The 18872-nt window shown below is 37.2% G+C and overlaps 1 protein-coding gene across 2 annotated transcripts in view; it reads right to left on the bottom strand.

Annotated features, from left to right (window-relative positions):
- ZNF407 (zinc finger protein 407) overlaps window positions 1-18872 on the bottom strand; it is a 386314-nt gene that overhangs the window by 343571 nt on the left and 23871 nt on the right. For both annotated transcript variants that reach the window (XM_070420472.1, XM_070420471.1), the window contains exons 2-3: window positions 13977-18679; window positions 8667-8781 (exon numbers count right to left, since the gene is read on the bottom strand). In XM_070420472.1, the coding sequence (XP_070276573.1) occupies window positions 8667-8781; window positions 13977-18624 (4763 nt within the window). In that variant the 5' untranslated portion in view covers window positions 18625-18679. The remainder of the gene's footprint in view (window positions 1-8666; window positions 8782-13976; window positions 18680-18872) is intronic.

Raw genomic sequence — 18872 nt, 5'->3', positions numbered from 1 at the left:
GAAGTCATGGTTCGATTCCCAGTCAGGGTACATGCCTGGATTGCGGGCTCAATCCCCAGTGAGGAGCATGTAGGAGGTAGCCAATCAATGACTCTCTGTCATCACTGATGTTTCTATCTCTCTCTCCCTCTCCCTTCCTCTCTGAAATCAATAAAAATATTTTTAAAATAAAAATAAAAATCTTGCTTCTTTGCTAATATAATCATGATAATGACCAGCCATATTAACAAGAGACCAATTTCATCTATTTCATTTATAGCAGCACTTCTATAGCAGAGGGAAGATTACAGGCAAATGGATTTTATAGGAAGACTCTTCTAGCTCCCATAAACCACAGGTAAAGCTAGCATGTGGATTAGGATGCTAATTAACCCTTTATAAACCCTTCAAAACAAGCATTCTTTGGTACAGCTCATTATACTGTATTCCTATAGCCCCTCAGCAGTAAACAGTTTTTTTTAAAAAATTGAATGGGAATAGCAGACCAATGATAATTTGTAAAAAATTCCTATATCTAGCCCTGACCAGCATGGCTCAGTTGTTAGAGTATTGACCTGCACACCAGAGGGTCTCGGGTTCAATTCCCTCCCAGTCAAGAGCATGTACCTCGGTGCAGGTTCATCATCGGAACCAGTTAGGACATGTGCGGGAGGCAACCAATCAATGTGTCTCTCTCATATCAAAGTTCTCTCTCGCTCTCGCTCTCTCGCTCTCTCCCCTTCACCCCCTTCCACTCTTTAAAAAAAATCAATGGGAAAAAATATCTTCGGGTGAGGATTAGCAATCAAACAAAAATTCCTATATCTAGAGGGTAGCATTAACAGTGCCTAGAACTGTAGCTACTCAGCACTCTGATCTTCACAACAAAGACTCGGCACTAATTCTTGGTAAAATGCAAGTGGCAGCAAGGGGAGGAAAGAGACCCTGGGAATGAGTTAAAGTGGACAGAGGTGTGAAGGGAGAACCCACAGAAACATAAAACCATGTATGTGCTCTGAAATGAGGAAGGTACCGATGACCAAGAGAAAAACATGCATTACTGAGTGTTTATACTTTAGATGGACAGGCCTGTCCCAGGTGACAAGGCCCATCCAAATGACCTGGGTGTAGGAACACTCTACCATCCATTTTCAATGTGTTAGTTACAGGTGGACACCTGCAGCATGCCCAGTAATTGTATGTCCTTGTAATTATTATTTGGAACTACACTATATTAGGGTATATGGAACCAGAATCAACCTGTGTTCATTACAATTATCCACAATCAATAATGTCCCTAATTAAAATTACAAACAGTGAAATTCTCCTAAAAATAATTCCCATGGCAAATTCCCAGGCCCCTTGATTCTGAAGTGGCAATTCCCTTCCCATGAGGCTCTCTATTTCCTCCCTTCCCTGCCTATCCAGAGTCTAGGAAGCTGGGAGAAAAGCAGACAAGTGATGGAAAGAAAAAAAATTTATGGAAAGTGGAGATAAAGGCCAGCATTGAGCACCTTGCAGGGCACAGGGCTGTGCTCTGGCCAGGCCCGCCTCACCCAGCCACCCCTGGGTCTGCCTTCCCTGCAAGCGATCTGGCCTCTGGCAGGGCTGAAATCCATGCCCATCCTGAACACATGCTCCTGGCAGAACTCCCCCGAAACCTTGTCTGGAATGCTCAGCCCTGGTTATCCGCCTACCCCCACTCACCTCTACAGCAAATGCTACCCATCCAATGAAATCTTTCCTGAATTGGCGAGCAAGACTAGGACATTTCTTTACCAAAGCTTTCTGTACCCATTTGAGTCAGATATTATTCTGATCTTTTTACCCTAAAGAATAGCAGCACTGGCATAAGTGTTTATCTAACATTTTTTTAATCTCCCATTTCACCCCATCTAGCCACTTCCACTCCAGGAATTTCCTGCAGTGTTCGTAATATGCCATGCTATCCCATTCTTTGCTACTTTTGTTCTTTTGTTCCCTCTATTAAAAATGTCTGAGTCTGCCCTGTGAATGCCTCCTCATCCTTTAAGGCCCAACTCATACATAACCTCTAAAGGAAGCCATTCCTCATGCTCTTCAGCAGGAATGAGCACCTACCCACCACCATCTCTCACTTCTACTTCTAAGGGGCATCTCCCTTTATGTCTGTCACTCCCACATGGAGCATTTGACTACAGAGCCCTTGCACTACCTGATCACTGGGCCTGCACAAGAGGAATCTCTGGAGAATCTGCCCCACAGGAAATGAATGAATATATGAGTCATTGATTATGCTTCTCTCCTGTCTACATTCCCAACACCTCCTCTGTCATTGTCTAGGACACATCAAAGAGCAAATCCCTCTAGAAAGTAATGGACTTCCACAAACACATGAATAAACAGGAAGAAGGAGGGAGACAACCGGCTAACAATAAAGAAAAAAATCACAGAACAGGCAAAGGAAACCAGGAGAGAGGCTACCCTCCTGTACTCCACTGTAGAGGTCAGGAGGGCTAAAGAATCCTGAGAGTCCACAATATAATTTTAAAGCCACCACAAAACCATTTTAAAATAAAAAAAGGCAAAAATGACTCAAGTCACTGAAATATGACTTTTTCGCTGGATAGATCTTAAAGAGAGAGGACAACTGCAACACAATTGTCAAAGAGAAGTGACAATGTGTACTTAATTTCTATTTTATTATAGGTTAACTGGAGGCCCAATGCACGAAATTCGTGCAAGGGGCTCGGCCCCACACACAGCGGCTGCCTCGGCCCCGCCTCTGCTTTGGCCCTCGCAGCCCCAGCTTCGTCCAGAAGGTTGTCCAGAAGGACGTCCAGTCTAATTAGCATATTATGCTTTTATTATATAGAATCATACTTACTACCTTCGAGTAAATCTATAACTCCACTTTGCCATGGCAAAAATTCAAGGAAACGCTGCCACAAAAACCAAGAATAGGGTAGTACATGTCTCCTTTCACCATGAGGACAGCGTAGGGAAAATGTTCTTCTGTTTCTTTTCCATTGACCTAACCCTATCCCCAATTCTCTCCTACATTTACAAATCAGTTCATTGGAAAACACCCTAGAATCAGAGCTGAGAATGTTTGAATGTTTTTTATGTTAATATTATAACTAAGATATCTCTTTGACTTTCAAATTATAAACTGATTTGTGTGTAAAAAATATAAAATAATGTCCACTCACTATTTAAATGACTTTTCAAGAGCTTTAACATCAGAAGAATAAAAAATAATTTTTTAGTTTTGTTCAGTTTGTATTCCTCACTGACAGGAAGAGAGACAGTAGTAATCATTACGTGGCATTTTGAAAATTTCATACTAAAGACCAAAATATATCGTTAAAGAAAAAGCATTAAAATATTTTTTAAATATAATACACCCTTTATAAGAGTACTTTTGATGTTAATTTAGATTTTTTTATAAAAATGGGAGATGCTGCACTTTATATTGTTATAAGCATAATTCATGCCACAATACAAAGTTTTTCTATCTATATCTCTTTAACCAAAACAACCAGCTGAACCAACTACTTATTTTATTTGGATACCTCTGTAGATATGATGGGTGTAATTAACTGTTCAGCTAAAAATGCAATTCCATGGTGCTTTTAATGACTTAGGTATACACAGTGTTAGTTCTCAGAGAAGACTAAAAATAGTGATTTTAATTTATTCCTGCTGCCTACAATTACCCACAACCATATATTTTTAAATATTTCCAGCCTATAAAAATTACCAATTTTTGCCACTTGTGTTTATCTGCATTTAGACTTTGATTTGGATAAATTAAGCTCTCAAATGTTCCTTGCTTTATGAAACTCTGCATGTTGTACACTTCAACACAAATAAATGACTTGTACCATTAGAGGTTTAAATAATGTAATGTATTTCATGCTCAGCCTGAAGCTGGATTCCAATGAAGTTGCTAATGCACGTAATGATTAAGTGTAACTCAAATACTAACTGTGTTGTTGAAAACATGACAGGCAATAATTTGGTCTATTATATTCTGCCATTTAATTGCCTAGTACAGACATTCTCTGACACGTTATGAAGCAATGATTTACAATTATTCAAGCTGCAAAGGTCAGAAAGTGACATTATAATCATCTACATAGAGATCCCTTCTAATGCACAAAAACTAGGTAATGCCACACATGCAAAAAAAAAAAAACATAGAGTTTTACTGCATTAGTAACTTTCTGTTTAAGGTTACTTAAGCCAGCTTAGAATAAACAGTTCATAAGCATACTAATACACAATAGAAAATGTCTAGAATCTTTTCATGAACCCAGAGGTGACAGACTTAGAAAATGCCCTTATTCTCTCCTGATTAGGTAATTCTACTCAACTATTTAACTCTATACACAAGATTCAAGATGAGACGTAAGAAAATCAATCAGAAAATACCATAATCCATAAATCATGCATACCAGGGTTTTGTGAATTATGGCATACAAAGTTAGGTGTATTTCCTAGGTTAACTGAATTGACTAGTTTTCTACTAACTCTTTTTTATTTAGTAACCAGTAATGAAAAACAATAACTCAGGTTGATCAATTTTACCCCTCTTATCCTAATGAAAAGATAATAAAATCTTCACTTTTTTAGGCACTTTTCTCTATTATACTGTGTTTAACTTTTTTATTAAAGTGTTTAACTTTTAACCGCTCAAGTGTAATAAATTATCAACACATAAAAAACTGGGAAAAATTAAAAAATTTTAAAACAGCAGTTTAATATGAGAAAAGTGAAATAGAGAGATACAAATAAGAGAGACTGAATAACATATTATTAAAGTAAAACACTGTACAAGCAATTTTTTAAAAGAACATAAATTTGAGCAAAAGCAGGAAATAAGAGTGGCTAGGGGCTGAAAGGAGATAAGCTGCAGCTATTACATGCTAGTGAAAACAACCTAGAGAGAAAAAATAAGTACAAATAAAAGACAGCAACCAAAATAACAAATATTACAAAAAGCAGAGAAATAAGGAAAATGGAAGTTAAAGGAAGAAAACAGTGGTCTACCATTACTACTCCATAACTTAAGTCCATTACTAAAAATACCCTTAATCTCAAGTTTATCATCTGTACAGAAAGGATAAAAAACATGAGATAAACAATCTCATGAAACTATAGAGATCAACAAATAAATATTACTTAAGGCATCCACTAAACCACAGCACTCCATAAATACTATTTATTAGAGTATTATACATACTATTATATGTACACACAGAGAGACACTATTAAATAAATTTAAGTAAATTTAACAAAACACGGTATCTATAACGACTTTTTGAGCCACTGAGATTTTCAAGTTCTTGACTACTGAAAATAAACGAAGTTAAAGATCATGGATTTAGTAAAAATATGTGTTTAACCTGTTTTTAAACATATGACCCCCCCAAAAAAATTTTAACTTATGTATAGGAATGCTTTCCATTACTTGCTATTTTCTCCCCCACTAAACCCTCTATCAGACCCATAGCCATTTCCATGTTAACTATCCATCAAGTATATATAAATACATCTGTATTCTATAAAAGTCCTCAAGTTTGCACTCAGATATAACAAACACATTAAGAAGGTGTATTATTCAAAAACTGTTCCTCCTAAAAGTAAAAGTAAAATAAAAGGCTTCTAAATAAAGTTGTCTATAACATGTTCTTAAAACAGGAGTTCAAAGCAATACATTTTTTTAATTTTTACCATGCTATGAGCATGTAAACCACATGGGTAAACAAAACTTAAATCCCAAGTTCTGAATCCAGCTACCCAGTAGGAATTAGACTGCGAAGACATTCAGCTTCTCTTTCAAACTAACTTAAATCCATGACAGATTGTAGCTAAGATTTGCTGAGAAGGGATAAGAGATTATCTTAAAATTCAGCTTAAAGATTCGAAGAAAATCAGTGTAGATTTTAAAAACTGAAATGAAAGTTTAAAAGGTAGCTTTTGTTAAGAGAGTAGCTAATACACAATCTTAAACTAAGCCTCAGAAAAAAATATCAGCTATATATTTGATGAGCGTCGTCAAGGTTCAAATAAAAGACACATAAAGATATGATAAAGAACTCAATCACAAATAATCTGAAACATTAATATTGAGCTCGAGTCAACAAGATCCACTATTATTTCCATAAATTTCACCATAAAATACTAGGTTTTGTTTTGTGTGGTTTTTTCCAAGAAAACCAACAGGTTAATAAAAAAAATAATAATAAATATATTGCCTGCCCCACTATTTTTATATAGTATCGTGCAATCAAAATTATTTGAAAACATTTTTTTCTGTCAACTAAAATAATGAAGAGGTTATTAATAAAGTTATAAAAAAAACATACACTAAGACACTAATTACTGCAAAAAAGAAAACACAGTGTAGGACCTTCTGTTTGTGACAAAATTATACCGTTAATGTTCCTGAAAGATCACTTCACCTTTTAAAGCATGATTTTTTTTTTAAAGTAAAATTTATAGCAATTAAAGCTAATGAAGAAATGCAGCATGAGTTGCTTATGTTCAGGAACTAATAGGTCCACGGAACAGCTCTAAGATTATTTAGCCATCAATGATAATGAATTGACATTGTCAGTGATGTTAATGTACCAATGCTCTCTACTGCCACTAATCTGGTAGCCAACTCTTACATTTTTTTTATGTTTTCCACTTTAATGTTTAACTTACATACTGCCCTATCCCTTTGAAACACATGAACAACTTATGAGACACTAACATTGAAGGGTATTTAACTCACTATTTTCTACTTCAACAACATAGATCAATAGGCATTTTTTAGTTTACTTCAATTCTTCAGAATGATTAGCAGCATTGTGAAAATATACTGTAAAATTATTATGTAACTTTTAAATTAAACTTCATTTCTAAAATAAATAAGAGATCTATCATTTCATGGTCAGATACAATTCAATGACTACCATAATTCTAAGAGATACAATTTTGGAATCTAGATTGCTTTTCCTACGCACACACATACATGTAGAACTCTACGATAGCAGTATAAAACTCAATATATCTACATGCATTTTCAATTCTTTATCTTGGGCATCAAATCTATAAACCGCTAGTGCAACATTTCAGTTGTATGTGGTAAGCATTGAGCTAAGCAAAGTGTGCATTATTCAAATTATACAAGCAAAGCCAATCAAGCATGTATCGTTTTTGATGCTACATGTGTTAAAAACTGTTCTCTGAAAAAGTTTCTTCGTCCTTTTCCAGGGTCTTAGTAACCCTAATAAAAATGATGGAATTAGATTTCTAATAACAGTAGTATGCAAAAATTGTTTGTTTTGTGGAAATGAATGAGGAAGAAACTGCTTATGGTCATCTAACAGCAAATTTTCGTTGAAGTCAGGGCCTTCCTCTTTCCTATAACTCATATGGTAAAAACAATAAATGAGATATCTTTTTTAATTTCAAGACCTAGAGCAATTAAAATGAACCATTTGGCGCTCGACCCTTGCAGCTAAAATCAGTAGCAACAAAACTCATTCTGCACTGATCTTCAGGGGGCTTTAGGGCAAAGGTTCGTCTTCATTTACTTTAGCTGCAAGTCACTGAACCATCAATTCTGTCCATGAATAAATCACAGACCATGGTTAATAAAAGTGCTTGCAAAGTCATTTTTAAAGTTATCTTAAGAGTCAAAAAATGCAATGGCATCTTGGGATGAAGTGTAGTATCCAAGAAAAACCAGGTATTTATGACTTAAAAGTCATTTATATTTACACAATAGTGCCAACCAGAGGAATTTTCAAATAAAAAAATAACCCTAATATAACATGAGCACATTGCATAATTTAATTGAACCTAAATTATTTTGTGAATTAGACATAAGAATTGCAGGTTTCTGAGGTTTCACATAGAAAGTGTTTTTATGTGATACACTTATTAATTCATTTCTCTGGCATAATAACATTAAAATATATCTTTAATCAGAAGTAGGGTATTAAGATCCAGCTCTGAATGTCCTATGACATACCATAGACACCATGGTATGTCATGGCATTTTAAAACTTTTTACAACATCTCAGTGCTTCCTATTAAATGTAACACATTTGAGTGACAACTAAAGATTGTGAATGATTCATCAGAAGAAAAACCCATTAACTAAAAAAGGAAAATAAGTTTTGAAATAAAGTTACATGAAAACATACATTATACACTGTTTTTTAAAGGTTCGTCCCTGCAATAATAGTAACCAGTTGTCCAAAATTAGGTCCTTTTTTGTGTTTCCTTATAGAATATGTCCAATGGATCCAAAGAGCCACTAATGTGATTAAAATTAAAGCAGCAAAGCAAAAGTAAAAAAACATACATATACACTCCTAAAGCTATATTATGTATTTTTTATGTCTTTAAATGGAATTTCCAGTTCTCTCTGCCAATGTGAATGAACATCCTATAATTTAGTCAATTTACAGATTACAGGTTCAAATTGACCTTGTAGCCCATAAAATTGCTCATCTTCAATACAGGATTAGAAGTGGAGAAGAATGTCATAACTGTATTTAAGGAATTTATCATAACAATGGGAAGGGGGATATGCATGTGTAATTTTAGCCCCTCTTACTCTTATCAGTTCTGAATTCTGAAACAATGGATATCCTGCACATGCTTCCTGGTTCACACAGTGGAAACGGTTTCAATTTACTCACCCACACACATGACACTTGTATTCCCTCATCCCAAGGTGCCTTTTGACATGGTTTCTGGCATCGCCAAGCTGAGCTGTTGCGAAATGGCAGATCTTGCACTTGAATGGTTTTGATCCTAAGTAAATTTAACATAAAATATTATTTGAATTTGAATAATACTGTACTGATACTTTAAAAAGAGGCTTAGACCTTAAATCATACTTTTAATCTAATTATAAATTTCTGTCCCGAAAATGGAGCACTTGCATTCCTTTCTAACTTGAAATGACCTGCATTCCATAATTATTCCACCAAGGAGACTTGAATGCTTCAATGAGTGTCCCTAATTTTCAATAATATTTCTAAGATTTAAAGTCAAAAGTGACCCAGGTGACTAGTATCAAGTAGATGAGATGAGATAAATAATTTTAAATATTTTCCTTACAATTCACAAAAGTATCTTTTACAGTCACTCCACATTTAAAATGTGACATTTTAAAAACATAAATGCATACGGAGTAGCTGATATTTTCAAATATATTTGTCATCAAGTAAATAAACTTCTGCAGCTTTGAATTTATTCACATTAATAATGGTATTTTAGATATTTTTTACATTTATTCCCAAAGAGTCACTATATTACTATTTTAACAGCATAGAATTTAAGAATATGCAATGGATAAATTATTTGCTTTTATGGTCATTTTATAGTCAAAAATCTGTACTGATTCTGCAAACCAAAAGAACTGACATGTTAGTTATTATTAATTTCAAGAGCAAATATTTCAACATAAAAACATAGTACCAACAATTTATTTCATAAAGAAATAAAATTAATCTATATTCAATGAGAACACAAAACTATTTCATAGTCAACAAACTTAGTGTCAGTAGCAGACTATACCCAGTGTAGTTACAGATAATCAGTATCCACATTAATGAGAAGCTACACTTTTTAAGGTGCAACATATATACACCATTTTCTGATTTTCTAGCCACTAAATCTTCAAATAAATGAAAATCACAGAAATCACTGTTTAAAGTCAGTGCAATATGTTTCCAGATTTTTCAGATCATGTTGAGTCCCTATTTGGTGAAACACCTCTTCTAACATGATCAGACAGAATATGAAATATGTGAACTTGAATAAATATACAAAAAGGCTCAAACAAAAAAAATGCAATAAATCAAATTTGATCAATGAACCTTTGTGCAGTGCCCTTGGAAAAAAAATCCTCCAAGAATACTTTGTTGAAATTGAAGCACTCAGTAAAAAATTTTAGAGTCTTAAATTTCAATTTAATTCCCAAAAGCTGACAAAAAAAGTGAAGCATTTAATTTTAATCTTCTAACAGAAATAAAAAAGTCAACAGTAGTACTAGCACGGGCAGACAAGGTTGAATATTTCACAGTTCAATGACAATGAAGCCAGATCTCTCAATACTTCCATTTCTGCCATTAGAAGTAGATGTAAAATATATTTAACACCTGAATGGTTATATCTAGTCAGCTTTATGTGTAAATGTCAAAAGCAGGTTGAGACTGAAGCTTACAACAATCACATTCTATCAATCACATTAGAAACTACAGTTTATTTAAATGATTCTGATAAAACTAAGCCTATCACCACTTTGAAACACTTCATCTCAACAGAGAACTCTATAAAGGGACTTATAAAAGACATAAGTGGAAAGAACCAATTTACCTGTACTTTGGATTAAAATGCATTCAAGATAATAGGTAATTATGAAATTATTAATTTAACAATAACACCAGGACTTCAAACAAAGAGAATAAAGCTCCCTCAACATTTGTATTACAATATAGTGAAAGGATTTAAAATACCTATCTTGTGGATTTAAGCTTTAGTCTTGCTCATCCTACGCTGACATTGTGATGAGCTCCTCCTTGTGTGAACACATGTGCCACAAAGGGCCAGATACAGACCTTCAGTGCTTTCAATGGACTGTACATGGCTCCTTGGCAAGACACTCTAGCTCCTTCAGGTCTCAGTGATTACTGCTAGTGTGTTGACAACACATGAATGAGTTACTGTGCTGACAGCTTTCATGCAGAAATCATGAAGGCTCTGAGTATTTTTCATATCTTATATCCCAAGTAGACTGTGTTAACATCTTTCTGTGCCATTAAAATCCAAACACTAGGGGACCAGAGGTACTACTTTCCTTACCATCAGTCATAGCTGACTGTTATGCAAACATTAAAATTAAAAAATTAATAAAACTTTAGGTCTTGAAGAATCAAGTCAGACGTATACACCCAGCATCTAATGCCTGTTAACTCTAGCCCAGTGATGGCGAACCTATGACACGCGTGTCAGAGGTGACACGCGAACTCATTTTTTTGGTTGATTTTTCTTTGTTAAATGACATTTAAATACATAAAATAAATATCAAAAATATAAATCTTTGTTTTACTATGGTTGCAAATATCAAAAAATTTCTCTATGTGACACGGCACCAGAGTTAAGTTAGGGTTTTTCAAAATGCTGACACGCCGAGCTCAAAAGGTTCGCCATCACTGCTCTAGCCTGAATGCTACAATCCTCCCTACACACTGGCACTTCATTACTTCATTCACGCAACTGTCCATCTACTTATTCACTTCTCCAACAGTAACGTTGAGAGCCAGCTGTGTGCAGGGCACAGAGATGAAGCAGTGAACAGAATCACATCCATGCTCTCACTCTGCTTACCTCCTACAGACCAACTCTCCTGAACCATCTCTTCTTAAGCCAACTCAACCTCTAAAAACCATCACATAATTAGTTACAGACACCACCAGTCCTGGCTTGGGAATTTTTCAGTGAAATCATACAACTCCCTGGTTCCCCACATGTGAACACTTCTAGACAGCATGAGTGACCAGTACACTCGAACAAAATGAAGGCTTGCAGTATTCTAGCTTAAAGACACCTTCCCTGTTACAGGAAATTAAAGCTCTAACAGAATGATGCAGGAGAGAAGAGGACCAGGGTTTTGTACCACTCATGTAATGGGAAAGGAGACCCTGCTCTTTCTGCTCATGCGGTGGCTTCAGACAGCAAACACCCTGGAAGCTCTGCAACGCTTTTTCCCTATAATTCTGGATGACCAACTCATTTATTTCTTATAGTGCTGCTTTCATCGTACTGAGGATGGGAAGGAAAGGTTACATAAAACATATAGTAAATCACAAAGTATAAAAACAAGGATTGGAAGAGTAAGCCCTTTTCCAGTTAACCATTAATAACAGTCCCTGCATTACTACTTCATGGCCATAAGCAACAGATCAGAAAAGCAATTCATTCTAAGAGGCGCCAAGAAAAAAACTTGGGAGTGAAAACCTGGAGAGCAACTTCTCCAAAAAATGCCTTGCAAGACTGAAATGGCAGACGGGCATTGTGTCCTCAGGATCGCGCCTTTGTTGTGCTTCAGAACACAACAAAAATGTGCTTGCTGATAAGCCCAACACAAAATGTTAAAAAGTATGCTAACTTTTACTAAATGTTACAATCAATGATGTAACTTATATAAGTAGGGCTACTTTGTCACATATTGATAGTTACCTCACTTTCACATCCACATTAACTTGATTTTAAATGCAATTAATACATATAGTCAAGGAAGACTAATGGACTACATTCTGCACTTAACCTGGTGGACATTTTCAAATGGCACAAGTGACCAGTGCAAACCTATTTTGCATTGTAAACGACTAAATAAATCTTAATGGATTAAGAATGATCAGCTATCAACACACAAGGGAAATTAAGTGCTGAAATGCCTACATTGATTATTTTAAATTATTAGCCTTACTCTGTTCTTGAATTTGTATGCTTTTAGTGAGCTTTAACACATTTACAAGACTTATTGACTATAATTACAAGAGAATTCAAGTAATGGACACATCAATTATAAGCAACATGTCTTGACCAGACAGTTGCATAAAGAATTCTAAAAAGAGCTCCATTAGCATTTTCCTCTTAGTTTTATTCAGTTTTATCTGCCTTAAGAGGGCATGTTAAGAAAGTACATCTTTTCTGTGCACGTGAACAAGCCCAATTTCTAAAACTGTATCATTTCAGAAAGTAAGCTGTAATACAGCATGCACAGAGGTATTAATAATGCCAACAAACCACCATCAGGACTCCGCTGCACTGGGAATAGCTGGAATCAAGAATACAATGCTGATATTCACCTAGAACCTAGATGAACCTTGTGTAGGTTTCCCTGATACTTTCTCTAAAAACTTTTATCTATGTTTAATCACCCTAAACTATTAAATAATGTTTCATATTCTTTTGTCTTTCTCCTGTGATGATGCAAAAATTTTCAAAAACTGTATGAATTTAAAGTATAGCTTTAATAATAAGCCATTATTTTAAAGTACAGTAAAATAAACCTTATAGTTCTAATGAAAATATGTTCATTAAAATGTGAATTTATTATTCAAATCCACTCATAAATTCAACCATGGAGACAGAACTTGTCTAAGCAGAGCACAATGATTTAGAAAAGCTGTCTATTTAAAATAAAGAATGTATGGCAGGTTTATAGAAACAGTGCAGTGAATTTTTACATAAATTTAGAACATTGGCTTATACATTTTTCAGAAAAAAAAAAAGTTTTTAAAAAATATCTACCTAAAATTAACCACGAAGCAGAGCAGAGACTCACCAGGTTCTACCAGGTCCTGTATCAATGAACACAAACCCCTGAACATACTGACTTTGAAAGCTGTTGACTATTTCTGATCTTTGAAAGTAGAATTCTGTTGCCTGGGAATTATACTTTTGGATATAAACTACTTGGCAATGAATATTTTTAAATCCGTAAAATTGTATGAAAATGTTTATTATCTCATTCCTCAAAAGCCATTTAATATGTCCTCTGAAACAGCGGTCGCCAACCGTTGGTCCGCGGACCCCTGGTGGTCCATGAAGTCCAATAGGTTTGTGACCGCTGCTCTGAAACAGTGTCACTTAATAGATACCTTGAAAAACCAAACAGTTTGGACCTAAAACATGTGAAAAGCTATGAGAGACAGGAATGTAACAAAAGCACCAGAGGCACTAGGCTTTTTGATAAAATTGAAAGGTATTTGTGAAAGAGCCTATATTTGAGATCAATGAGGCCTACAGGCCCTCATAGATGTTAAGTGTCAAAAATGACTATGGCAGTTGTCCCAAGCACCACCCAGCAGTCATGTGAACCGAGTGAGGGCCAGCAGCAACTGCAGCAGGGATTGCGTATCGGGTGGGAGGGAATGTCCAGATTTTACCATTCAAGGGCATGTTATAGAGAAGCACAGGTGCCGCGGTTCACATACCTGTATGAGTGCGGATGTGGGCCAGGAATGCCATAGAATTGCTACTGCGACACATCTTGCCACAATACTTGCAGACATTTCCCTGATTCTCCTCTCGCTCTCGGTTGATTTGCTCAGTGTCTTCCACTATGTACTTATTCACCTCCCGGAGCAGTTCCTCATGCTGCCCTTTAATATGCAGAAATAAATTTTGCTCCGAATCAAAGGGCTCTGTACATTTGACACATTTAAAGGTGGCCCCGCCCTCTGGAAGCTCTTCCACGCTGGCCTGTTCATTTCTCATGTGGCCAGCACTAGCCAAGTGCTGATGCAGGTTGCTCTCTGTGTAGAAGGACTTTCCGCACAGCAAACAATGGAAGTGTTTCTCCTTTGTAGGATGCTTCATGGCTATGTGAACATTCAGTCCACTTAACCCATCTGCTAAGAAACCACAGTCATCACAACGGATTCGTGTGGATTCGCCAAAGGAGCTGCCTTCAGGTTTCTTCTTTTTCACACCTTGAGCACAGTCTTTTAAGGGTGACTCACTCATTCTCACTTCTGTTGTTATCAGACCCTCTTCACACTGATCTATCAATTCACCATCTTCCGGGTTCCTTATTCTTATTATGGAAGAATCAAACCGGCCAAAGCTATACATGGCCTGTCCTTTATCATCAACATTAATTATAGTTTCATAAACATCATTACTTTCAACCGTGCTATCAGAAGCTGGACCATCCTCTTCTATAACAACTTCAGTTTCATGTTGGGAATTCATCAGAATTTCCTTATTTTCCAATATAGAATCTCCTTGCATAGCTTTCAAATCCACTGAACTCTGCACATTTCCAACTTGGTCTTGACCACGGCTATCCAGGTTTAGCTGTCCTCCCATCATTCCCATCACAACAGGGACGGTGCTTTCAGCTGAATGGGCTCCATCCAGATCTCCGAGACCTCCATGTTTACTGAGGATTTCACCTCCATGGTCTCCTCCATTCCCTCCATCGCTATCACAATGTGCACTTGGATCACCGATGTCATTCAATTTATTGTGATTGTTCTTTGTCTCATAAATTAAAGCTGAGCTTCCTGAATTTTCATTCTGAAATTTGCTTGGGGGGCCATCAGAGGAAATGTTAAGGGTCACCACTTCCTCAGGTTTCCTAACTTTGTCCTGGGCAAGGGGCTGTTGCAAAGTTTCACAAAACGAAGGACCTTCACTAAGATTAGATTCTTCTTCAGTCTCAATTTCTATAGAGTCAGGAACACCGAGTACTTTAGACATGTCTAAGTTAGTATTCTCATCTAAAACAGAACGACTAGTAGCATTTCTAGATTTAAGAGTTTCAGGTAATTGGTCTGAAATTATCTGAAATTCTTCAGAATTTTGTCGATGCTGCTCCTCAGGTATGATGACATTTTTGGACATTTCTGAAGGACTTGCTCCCACGTCAGAAGAGTTCAGGTGAGACTGCCTTTTCACCTTGTGCTTTTCTGTTGCTGCATGCCTGGTCATCTCTCGATGAGTCACAGCATAGTAATCACATGCCATGCAATAAAATGCAAACTCTTTTGTGTGTTTCCGTTTCACATGCAGTTCTAGGGAAGCTGAAGAGTGAGCACTAAACTCGCAGTGTGCACATTTATTGTCACTTGTGCTCAGAGCATCTCTCTGTGAGCATACTTCCCTTTGCTGCACCAGGGCCTCTGGTTCTAGAGATACTTGTTCCTTCTCATCAATAACATGACTGCCAGCTTCCCCATCTGTAGAATGAAATACATTTTCGACTTCAACTTCAATTGGATCTCCGTGCTCATGTCCTAGTTTTTCTGAACTGGAGGGATCTGGTTCAGCTGACTTATTAGCCTGTTCTTCTGAACTGGTGCTCCTACTACAGGCTTCAAGGTTACCCCCTTCAGGGCCAATAATGATATCTGAACTTTGTTTTCCATTTGCTTCTATTTCTACACGTCCTTTATGCTTCTTGGTAGCACAATGACGCTCCATATCTCCCTTAGTTACAGTATAATACTTACACACTTTGCATAAGTAACTGTATTGGTGACTATGTTTTCGTCTAATGTGAACGGTCAGATTTGTAATACTAGAGGCCAAGAGGCCACAGTGTGAACATGTCCGTGAGATGTTACCTTTGGGTCTCCCTCTCTTTGGAGTGGTGGTCAAAGCTAACTCATCATCTTTGGAGATTACGCCAGACTGTGGCTGTTCCTTGGCAGTGAGTATGCTCTTCTCCAAAGAGTTACATTCCTGAAATTGCTCACCTTCTACGTTGCCTTCTGTCCTCTCGTTTCCAGAAATCGTAACCTCTTCTTTTTTATCATTTGTACCTATACAAACCCTTTCGATACATTCTTCAAAGCTTAAGCCAATATTATTTTTCCTAGCATTTTCAAGATGTTTGCTTCTCTTAATGTGTTTCTCCATTCCTTCTTTGCTCAATGAATAAAGATTACATGCTTTACAAAGAAAGTGGTAGTCCTGACCATGCCTAAGCTTTATGTGTCGTGTGAGAACAGTGGAGGACCGTGTTTTGTAAAAGCACTTCTTACACTGAAATTGAGGTTTATTTGAATGCCTTACTTCACTTCCATGGCTTACCCGGGTTTTAGTCAGTTCTTCCTGAGCCACTCTTTCTGACTCGCTCATAGTCTCCTTTGTGTTTTCTGATTCTGAAGTACTTAAAGGTAAAGTTTGTAAAACCAAATCATTGTTAAATGATTGAGAAGTCTTTGGTTGAATCAATAAGCGAATATGCTTCTCAGTTGTCTTGTGTTCCTCCATGTCCTTCTCAGACAAGAAGTACAGATTACAGGGAGAACAGAGAAAGCTCATACTGTGCTTTTCCTTCATATGGTCTCTAAGATGTGTTTCATTCAAGGAAATAAATGAGCAGCACTGACAACTGAGGACAGAGGCAGTTTGCTGAAGCTGGTGATTGTGCAAATGTTCATGTAGGTCCCTCCTCGACATGCTGGAGAAGTCACATGTCTGGCAGGACAATTTCACCTCTTTTGCATGGCACCTTTTCATGTGGACTTCCAACTCTGTCCTACTTGTAGACACCTGGCCACAGACTGTACAAGTACACGACATCTGACGGTCAGAAGCTGCCCTCACAGTAGGAGGGTCAAAGTAGCTCACAAGGTGGGCATTTCTTTCATCCTGCTTCAGGTCCAGGGTTTCTGAGGAAGACACACACAGACTGTGGGTACTGCCACCCGTTTCTATGTGTTTAGGCATGGACTCTGAATCACCTGTTTTCATCTGTGCTCTAACGTGTTTCATATATATCCTGGGAGATTCACTAGTGCCCCGTTTATTAATTCCTAAAAGATTAAACCTTTTCTTGGCTTGGCCTTTTAAGGGGAAAGGGCCGCTTCGTCGTCGGAAGCTATTAGCCAACATGAGAATGTTTCGCTCAGGTCTCGGTCTCGAGGTTGCGCTGATACTATGTGCTGTCTGTAGAGTCTTTTTGGTAGATTCCAATTTATCTAAGAGACCCTGTGAGGCTACTAATGCTCCTAACTTTTTACTCTGGTTTTCAGGATTTCGAGTTGTACCAAAGGAAGTGACATTTTCTTCAACAATCTCTCCCTTTTCTAGCAAAGTACTCCTGGACGGCCTCATTTCAACAAGAAGCTCACTGCTACTTCCACTCTGCTTAGAAATGCTGCCTCTGAAATCTTTAAATTTGCTTCCACCATTTCTTAGTCCTTTTGAATCACTATTCTTTGCTATTTGTTTAGATGCTCTTGGTTTTACGCGAACATTCTTTGTTCCAATGGTACATGATTTCTTAGGAAAAGGCTGTTTTGTTAAGATCTGCACAAATCCTCCACGAGCAGCAAGATTCTGGCGCCGGAGATGTGTTTTTCCAAGACAATGTGCGTTCAAAAGGTTCTCTTCCACACACTGAAAGCCACAAAGGTCACAAGAAAAGATGGTCCGTGACCCATGTGTTTGTGTGGCATGGGTCTGCAATGCTGGGCTGCTCTCCGCTCCGTGGCTGCAAGGGCAGTGGGCAGGCTCCTTAGACAGCGGCATGTGACATTCAGCATGCTTCTCCAGGTCTGAGCAAGAAGAAAACAAACGGTCACACGTGTTGCACTTGAAAGCTGAATCAATCTTCCCGATGGTACAACCAACACTAGCAACCTCTTTGCTGGAGAAAGATTTTGTTTCTGGGTCAAGGGAAACCATTTCCTGAGCAATCGTCTTCTCAGTGTCTGTTTTCAGAGAAACAGTGTCAGTTGGGCTAGAACTGCAGAGAAGGGAAAACGAGGTGGGAGGACATGTATCTCCATCTGAGCAGTCATTCAGGAAGGACGCCTTCAGCATTTCACCGGACGGGATCTCCACTTCGGAGAACCCACGAACACCCTGCTCTTCGGACCTACAGGGCTCGGCCTCACTGAATTTCATTCGTTTGGAAGCATGTTTATTTCCATCTTCCTCTACAAAAACACTGGTTGATGACTCTGAAAAAGCTCTTTTGCTAGCGGAATTCTCAGAGGAATTCACTACCAAATCAGACAAGGGCCTACACTCCACATCCTGAGATGAAACAGTCCTTGAGTCTTCTGCTTCCTTGTTTACATTTTCGTCCTCATCGTTCTCTGGTTTCTTCTCAGTATCCATCATTACTAATGTGCCGACACTGCTCCTCTGTCAGGGTAGCTCACTTGGCACTCATAACCTGTGAAGAAAACAAACACGGTATTAAACCTTTGAACATAAAAAAAGACACACATGTTAATACAAAAATCAACATAAGGTGAAATACTGGATGAAAAATATTATAAAATTAGCCTCAATAAGATTTCCTTCATATTGAGATTAATTTGATCACATGACCCTTAATGAAAAGTATGAACTGGATTTTGGGAACA

Source organism: Myotis yumanensis, unplaced genomic scaffold (genome assembly GCF_028538775.1).
Source record: "Myotis yumanensis isolate MYYU_CA2020_CCGP unplaced genomic scaffold, mMyoYum1.0.hap1 SCAF_7, whole genome shotgun sequence".
In the NCBI taxonomy this organism is placed as follows: Eukaryota; Metazoa; Chordata; class Mammalia; order Chiroptera; family Vespertilionidae; genus Myotis; species Myotis yumanensis.
The sequence above is the reverse complement of the archived record's forward strand: the minus strand, read 5'-3'. Positions and strand labels throughout refer to the sequence as shown.